An 8127-nucleotide genomic window follows, 5' to 3' on the forward strand; every position below is an offset into this window, starting at 1 on the left:
CCTGGGGGCAAAACCTTCTCACGTGCCCTGACTGTCTGCACTGATAACAGGTAGGTGGTTGACCTTTTCCCTAACCCTGGCTCTGAGAACAGACTGTTGACGTCCTCCCCTCTGTGGGCAAACTAAATACTTATGGCCCAACTGACCACATTTGAAACAAGTGATCCCACCCTAACTACCTCTTTCTAAACCCGAACTCGGTACCGAAAAAGTGGATCTAGGCTAAGCTCCCTGGGACTGCTGTAGGGTGGAACCCCTCTGCCTCTTCCTATCCCGAGTCTCCCCCTGAACCTTTTGACTCCTCTGTCTGGAGCCCTTCATCCACTCATCCTCCAACTGGATCATGGTCTCAAGATGAGCCGCCACCTCCATAGGTCGTCTGTAATTCCTAATCATAGACCCAACCACTTTGAAAAGAAGTTTGGTCCTTAATCTCTTCTCAAACTCGATATAACGACGTTCCTTTGTCGCCACGAGTTCCGGTGCAAACCTCGATAAACTGATAAAGGCAACCTCAAGCTGTATCGACTCTATTCCCCATGAAATAAAAACAATTGCCACTCAAGGTACATACAGTAACCCTCTGACAGTAACAACCTATGATAGCCCAATATGATGACAACCAGTCCATACCCAATATAGCATCAAAACTCGACATGTGAATCAGCACAAATGCAAAAAGAAGTCAGCAACCGGCAACCTCTATCTCACAACCCTGACACCCTTGTTCCAATACAATCTCACCACTCACAGGTGACTCTACACTGAGTGGAGATGCTAACCAAGCCAATTCTAATCCCAATGTTGAAGCAAATGCAGATGAGATGAATGAATAGGATGCACCCCTATCAATTAACACATTGGCAATAGAATTACACAACAAGAAGTTACCTTGCACTACCAAAGCCGCTGGTATTAAGTCTGGCGTGGTAACAGCATACACAAGCCCTGTAGGTCTCTGCTCCTCTTCCATACCCCTCGGAGAGTAAGTCTGATACATTGACTCAGCCGAAGAGGCCCCCTAATTGGCCATCGAGGCTTGTACTGATTGGGTAGGCTAATGACTCTATGCCTGCCTCGAACCAAAAGCACCAGGTATGCCACCCAACTAAGGGAAAAACCTCTTCATAAGCCCTGACTGCCCACACTGATAACAAGTAGGCGGTTGCTCTCTCCTCTAACTCTAGCTCTAAGAGCAAGCCGCAAGCGGTGTAGACTATTGTCCTCCTCTCTGCGGGCAAGCTGGAGACTTGTGACCCAACTGGCCACACTTGTAATAAGAGAAACCTCCCGGATTACCTCTCCCTGAACCTGAACTCAGCATAGGAAAGGTGGACCCAGACTGTGCTGCCTGGGATTGCTGTGGGGTGGAACCCCTCTACCTCTTACTATCCCGGTTCTACCCTCGAACCTCCTAACTCCTCTTGGAGCCCCTCATCTGTTCCTCCTCTGCTTGAACTACGGTCTCAAGATAAGCCGTTGACTGCACAAGGCGTCTATAGTCCCTAAGCTCGGTTCTCAACCTCTTCTCGAACTCTATACAATGGCGTTCCTCTGTCACCATGAGTTTTGGTACAAATCTGGAGAGGCTAGTGAAAGCTGCCTCAAACTCGACTCTTGGCAAACTAAACTGCTTGAGCTTCATAAACTGATCTCTAAACTTCTCCTTTGCAGTGGAAAGCAAGAACTTGTCTTGGAAGGTGTTGAAAAAGGCCTCCCAAGTTACCCCAATGCGCCCATGCGCATACTTCCACCATTGACCTGCATCTCCTTTCAGCTGGAAAAATGCCAAGGTAACTCTCAGTCCATTGTCCTCGATGTCGAGTATCTTGAACGTTTTCACCATTTGTTCTAGCCACTTATCCACCTTCAGTGGCTCCTTAGGGTCACCCAAAAACTCGTCTGGGTTTGACTAAAAGAACTCCCTCTTCAAGAAAGACGGCCCTGCTTCAGTAACTTGGACCTGGACTTGATTCTCAACCTTGAGAATATCCGTGGATTCCCGCAAAGCTCCAGCCATTTCAAGGGCCAAAGCGTCCATGGCCTGCTGACTAACTGGTTCGGCCACATTGGCCTGACCAATCCCTTCCTCTTGCGTTAGAATCTGATTCGGTAAAGGCACCTCATGCCTTCTAGGCCTACCATGCCTACCACCACCAAGTCCACGTCCTGACATTCTAATGAAGGTAACAAAATAGATTAGCATATTTATAAATGTGCCGAAGCTAACTCATTTGCATCCTAATGCGATGGACAATAATAATTCACACCACATAAGCACATAATCATATAAACACATACGAATTTCCTTCCTAGACAATGATTGTCCCACGACATTGCCAGAGTTCCAATTAGAAACAGCAGTGATCAAGTGCTCTTCTAATAGGACTTCTAGAAACCCGTAGACCCAATCAATATTTTAGTAATTAAATCCCGTACCCATATAATCACATAAGCATGTTATCACATAGTATTACAAACATACAAACATCTCTATCAAGCGAGATAAGCCCATTGTAGTAAGAACTACTTCCTACGTACCCAAAGTATTCAAACCCCATACACTCTGATGCCAAGTTGTAATGCCCCGAAATAATTACTATAATCCATACTCAACATCAATAAGTGATCACAATGACAAAGTAGTTATCTTTCATTGATTTACTATTAGGTTTTACAAAAAGAGTGATATAATAAAGAGATAAAATGAAAGTTAGACAAGTAAGAAATGCCCTAAAGGCTTACATCTTTTCAAGATGATGCTTGGTTACAACAAAAGTAGACTTAAGTCCAATACAGTTAAAGCCTTTGGTTTATACAAAACAAATATAGAAAATACACAAAACAAGCTCTCACTCCAAGTCTTCCCAAGCTATTGCCTTGGCGGAGGCATATCATCAGCACCTGAAATGTTTATCCTACATAGGGTGAGCCAAAGGCCAGTAGCAATAATCCAACAAAGTATATGAATCTTAACAAAGCTATAAGGTGAATGCATATGCAATGCTCGTGCCAAAACATTATATATCTCTTTCCAAAACTATGCAATGCCATAATAATATCATAAATCACTTCCTTTGGAATAAAAGATAGGGCAGTGAATCACGCATTGGGAATTTCAAAACAATGCAACCTTTCCCGAAAAATTCGTCCGGAGGAAACTGTAAATTGGGACCAATGTAAACTTAGGCTATACAAGCACTACTATTGCCATTCCACAAAAATTTCGCCTGCGGGATTGGCACCCATGTATACGTGCGGTTTCTAGGACTTTCACCATAGACACTCATGCCAACTTATTTCATCATTATAATACATGTTTCCCAGATTCACCTATTTTTTCTCAAAACGATTAACATTTCTAATGTATAAGCGTGAGATAATGCTCAATATAAATGAATGAGAAATAGTTTCAATTATCGTAATTCACATGCAATTTCTATAACACTCGTAGCTATCCTCCACCGATAGCCAAAAATAGATATTTCCAAACAGAAAAACAATTATCAATAAAGATAAACTCTCCAAATTTTCAAAAGGTGAGTCATAATACATATCTAACTCCACCATCCTCATCAACCTCAATCCAATTGTACAATTTAAATTTCAATCTCATAATTTATATAAAATCAATATTTGAGGCATTTACGGAAAAATCCATTTCCTCTCCAAAATCAATCCCAAATATCAAAATCAACAATTTATTCCCAACTCAACATTATTTTCCATATCAAAATCATTTTCAATGATCCATTTGAAAAACCTCTCTTTTGAATTTTACCCAAAACCCTAGATTATTCCAAATCTTCCAAAATCTCAATATTGTTTAGAAATAAAAAATAACTAAGTTAAAACTCATAAAAAGAGTAGGGATGTCCCTACCTCAAGCTTAGAAGATGATTGAAGGAGGGATGAAAACTCAAAGATGCCAAAAATCAACTTCGCTCCGATTAGAACAAAGCCTCATCAAGCTTTACCTTTTTAAGAAAGGGACACAGGTGAGAAGATCAACGAATCTATGTGTATTTAAGGGAGATAGATGAGTTTTAGACAGAATGTGAGAGAAATTAGGGTTTTGAAATGTTTAGAGAGAGAGAGAGGTGAAAAAGTGACTCAGAAAAGTGACTTTACGAACTGATATATGCGCAGCTTGCTCAAGCAAAAGATGTCGCTCAAGCAACCAGACACAATAAGTTTCTCCAGTTGAGTGCAAGAAGCTTTGCTCGAGTGGAGAATACAAACTCCCAGTATTTTTACAGACCTGCAAAAGCACTGGAGGTTCACAAAGACTGCTCGAGCGCAAGAAGTGTTGCTCGAGTGTAGGAACAAAATTTTGGGCATCAACAACTTGAGAAAACAAGCTACCAACCTGTTCCAAACATGACCAACATGTCCCAAAAGCCAACTCAAAGAGAGATAAGGGGAACCAAGATATGAACAACTGTATAAGACAATGAAACCTGGATCCAAAACATACAATGGTTCGGGTCTAAACCAGAAATGCTATAGGTCCCAAGGGCGAGTTTATGTAGTGCCTACTTCTGAACAATCATCTAGACCGTCAGTAATTAGAAGTACTTATCTTACCTACAACACTTTGGCCAACGTATTGATTGACACGGGAGCATCTCATTCATTTATTGCATCTGTATTTGTATCCACATTGGGTTTAAAAGTAGAGCAACTAGAGTCTTCACTTACAGTTGAGTCACTAATCGGAGGTCAAGTTGCCTTAAATCAGGGGTGTCGTGGGAGTGTAATTGAGGTAGCTAAACGCCAACTTCTTTTTAATTTGGTGCTATTGGAAATATCAGGGTTTGATGTCATTCTTGGTCTGGACTGGTTATCCTCTTATCATGCTATCATAGATTGCTACCACGGAAGGGTTACGGTATGTACTGCTGGCAGGGATTGTTTTTATTTTCTAGGAGATAGAGCTGATGGAGGGTTGTTGCCGTTGTATGACCCAGGAAGTCGAGGCAAACTTAGTTTTCCTCTTGCGACTATTGTCGATAATGAGGGTAGTCTAGTTCGAGGGACATTTCCTAAAGTGGTTTTTGAGTGTCCGGATGTTTTTCATAAGGATCTCACCGAATTACCACCTTATCATGAGGTAGAATTTTCTATAGATCTAGTCCCTGGTATGACGCCCATCTCCATGTCGCCATATAGATTTTCCCCAACAAAGCTACTTGTCCTAAAGGAGCAATTACAAAAATTGTTAGGTAAGGGTTTTATACGCCCTAGTATCTAGCTATATGGAGCACCAACACTTTTTGCCAAGAAGAAAGACGGTTTATTGCGAATATGCATTGAGTATCATAAGTTAAATAGAGCCACGATCAAAAATAGATATCCCTTGCCTCAAATAGACGACCTCTTTGACCAACTTAAGGGTTCTCGCTATTTCTCAAAGATAGATCTAAGATCGGGTTATCATTAGTTGCAAGTGAAGGAGGAGGATATCCCAAAAATGGCCTTTAACACACAATATGGCCATTACGAATTCCTTGTGATGCCATTTGGTCTAACTAATGCTCCCGCCACATTTATGGATTTAATGAATAGAGCTTTTCGTGATTATCTTGATAAGTTCGTGGTACTCTTCGTGGAAGATATACTATTTATTCACCCTCTGAAGAGGAGCACGAGAAGCATCTTCATATTGTTTTGTAATTACTTTGGGAACACCGACTGTATGCTAAATTTGAAAAGTGTGAGTTTTGGCTTTTGGAAGTGAAGTTTCTGGGTCATGTTGTCTCAAGAGAGGGAGCCATGGTAGATTCTTCAAAGATTGAAGCAGTGTTGAAGTGGGAATGACCGAAGAACGTTTTCAAGATTCGTAGCTTTTTGGGTGTTGTCAGGTAGTATAGACGGTTTGTGAAGGATTTTTCCATCCTAGTGGCACCATTAACCAAGTTGACTAGAAAATGAGTGAAATTCATTTGGAATGACTCATGTGGAAAGTCTTTCTTAGAACTGAAGACTAGATTGACCTCAGCACCAATCTTAATTATTCCGGAGAGAGGGTTGGGTTATACAGTTTACTACAATACGTCTAGAGAGGGATTGGGATGTGTTTTAATGCAAGAAGATAAAGTTGTGGCATACGGCTCCCGTCAATTAAAAACTCACGAGAGAAACTACTCCACTCATGATCTTGAGTTAGGCGTAGTCATTTTTGCTTTAAAACTTTGGAGACACTACCTTTATGGGGAAAAGTTTGATGTATTCTCAGACTATAAGAGTCTCAAGTATTTATTTTCCCAGAAAGATTGGAATTTGTGCCAAGGAAGGTGGATGGAATACATAGAATATTATGATTCTGAACTGCATTATCATTTTGGGAAGGCTAATGTAGTGGTCGATGCTTTGAGTAGGAAGTCGATGGGTTCAGTTGCTAGCCTTGCCATGAGGGAGTGGAAGATGTTGGGTGAAACTAAATGAGTTTGATGTGCAACTTGGAGAATTACCTAGTCAAGCCACCTTGTTTTCAATTCTAGCTCAACCAACACTAGTCACATGAGTTTTAGAAGGACGACAAAATGACCCAGAGGTAGAAGTACTTAGAAAGAAGATCTTGCAAGGAAAAGAAGAGAAAGGGTTGAGGGTGCACTCTGACTCGAGTATCCGATATGTAGATCGCCCTTTTGTACCAAAATCTTGTAGAGATGACGTACTTCGAGATTTTCATCACTCTCATCTTGCGGTCCATCCCGGGGGTTCCAAAATGTATTGTGATTTGAACTAACAGTTTTGGTGGAGAGGCATGAAGAAGGACATAGCCCTATTTGTGTCTAAATACCTAACCTGTCAAAAAGTCAAAGTGGAGCATCAAAGGCCAATTAGATTGTTACAACCCTTACCTGTAGCTGAATAGAAGTGGGAACACATTACAATGGATTTCGTTTCAGGCCTTCCTAGAACTCATAAAGGTAATGATGTCGTTTGGGTCATAGTGGACCAATTAACAAAGTCGGTACATTTTCTGGCAATGAATATGGGCGACTCAGTTGATTACCTAGTAGAACTTTATGTTAGGGAGATTGTTCGGCTTCATGGGGTTCCGATGAGCATTGTCTCAAATAGAGATCCTCACTTGATCGCACAGTTCTGGCAGAGCTTGCAAACCATTATGGGGACTTAGTAGACTTTTAGTACTGCTTACCACCCTCAAACCAATGGTCTGTCTGAGCGCACAATTCAAATTTTGGAAGACATGTTGAGAGCGTGTGCTTTGGATTTCAAAGGGACATGGGAGAAATATTTTCCGTTAGCCAAATTTGCCTACAACAATAGTTTTTAGGCTAGTATTGGGATGGCGCCTTTTGGAGCCCTATATGGGTGTCCTTGTAGGTCATTGGTGTGCTGGACTGAGGTAGGAGATTCACCTATGCTTGGACCAGATTTGGTTCGTGAAACCACAAAAAAAGTAGCTATCATCCGGAAGAGGTTAGTTACAGCACAAAGCCGACAAAAGAGCTATACTGATTGGAGGAAGTGACCATTGTCTTTTGAAGTAGGTGACCATGTGTTTTCGAAAATATCACCTAGAAAATGGTTGTTGAGATTTGGCTAGAGCGGGAAGCTATCACCAAGGTTTATCGGACCCTTTGATATCATTGAGCGAGTGAGAGAAATTGCTTACCGCGTTGCCTTGCCCCACAATTATTTGGGATACATGACGTGTTCCACATTTCAATGCTTAGCAAGTATTAACCCGATCGATCTCATGTCTTAGATTGGACGAACCTTGAAGTAGATGATAAATTTTCCTACGAGGAGAGACTAATAAAGATTTTGGACTCCCAAGAGCAAGTTTGAGAGATAAAACTATACCTCTAGTCAAAAGTGCTATGGCACCATCACGGTGTAGAAGGAGCCACTTGGGAAAGTGAAGTGGGAGTTAGTGAAAAATACCCTAATTTGTTTAATGATGTATGATTTTGCTACCCTTTATATAAGTGACATTGTATTGTGGTTGGTGGAACATAAACAAGTCTTGTGTTAATGTTATGGGAGGTGTGGAAGCCAGAAAAAAATATATATCAGCTTATTGGGGTTAACCCAAACAAGGTTTGTAATGGGTTCAACCAACAACCCCGGTTGGGTGGTGCCGATCATGCT

General features: G+C 41.3%; 1 protein-coding gene across 1 annotated transcript; it reads left to right on the forward strand.

Annotated features, from left to right (window-relative positions):
• Window positions 1-4453: 4453 nt before the first annotated feature.
• On the forward strand, window positions 4454-7147 carry LOC145802347 (uncharacterized). Its single transcript, XM_082895045.1, has 2 exons — window positions 4454-5225; window positions 6915-7147. Exons 1-2 carry the CDS (start codon window positions 4454-4456, stop codon window positions 7145-7147), a joined length of 1005 nt encoding a protein of 334 aa, XP_082751171.1.
• The last annotated feature ends 980 nt before the right edge of the window (window positions 7148-8127 follow it).

Source organism: Camellia sinensis, chromosome 11, assembly GCF_055761805.1.
Source record: "Camellia sinensis isolate YWXY chromosome 11, ASM5576180v1, whole genome shotgun sequence".
Classification (NCBI taxonomy): Eukaryota; Viridiplantae; Streptophyta; class Magnoliopsida; order Ericales; family Theaceae; genus Camellia; species Camellia sinensis.

Bases quoted from the DNA above. Each gene is read 5' to 3' on its own strand.
- LOC145802347 (XM_082895045.1), top strand. From the start codon at position 4,454: ATGAAACCTGGATCCAAAACATACAATGGTTCGGGTCTAAACCAGAAA. The intron at 5,226-6,914 runs GTAAGGGTTTTA...ATTTCGTTTCAG, and splicing joins GCAATTACAAAAATTGTTAG to GCCTTCCTAGAACTCATAAA.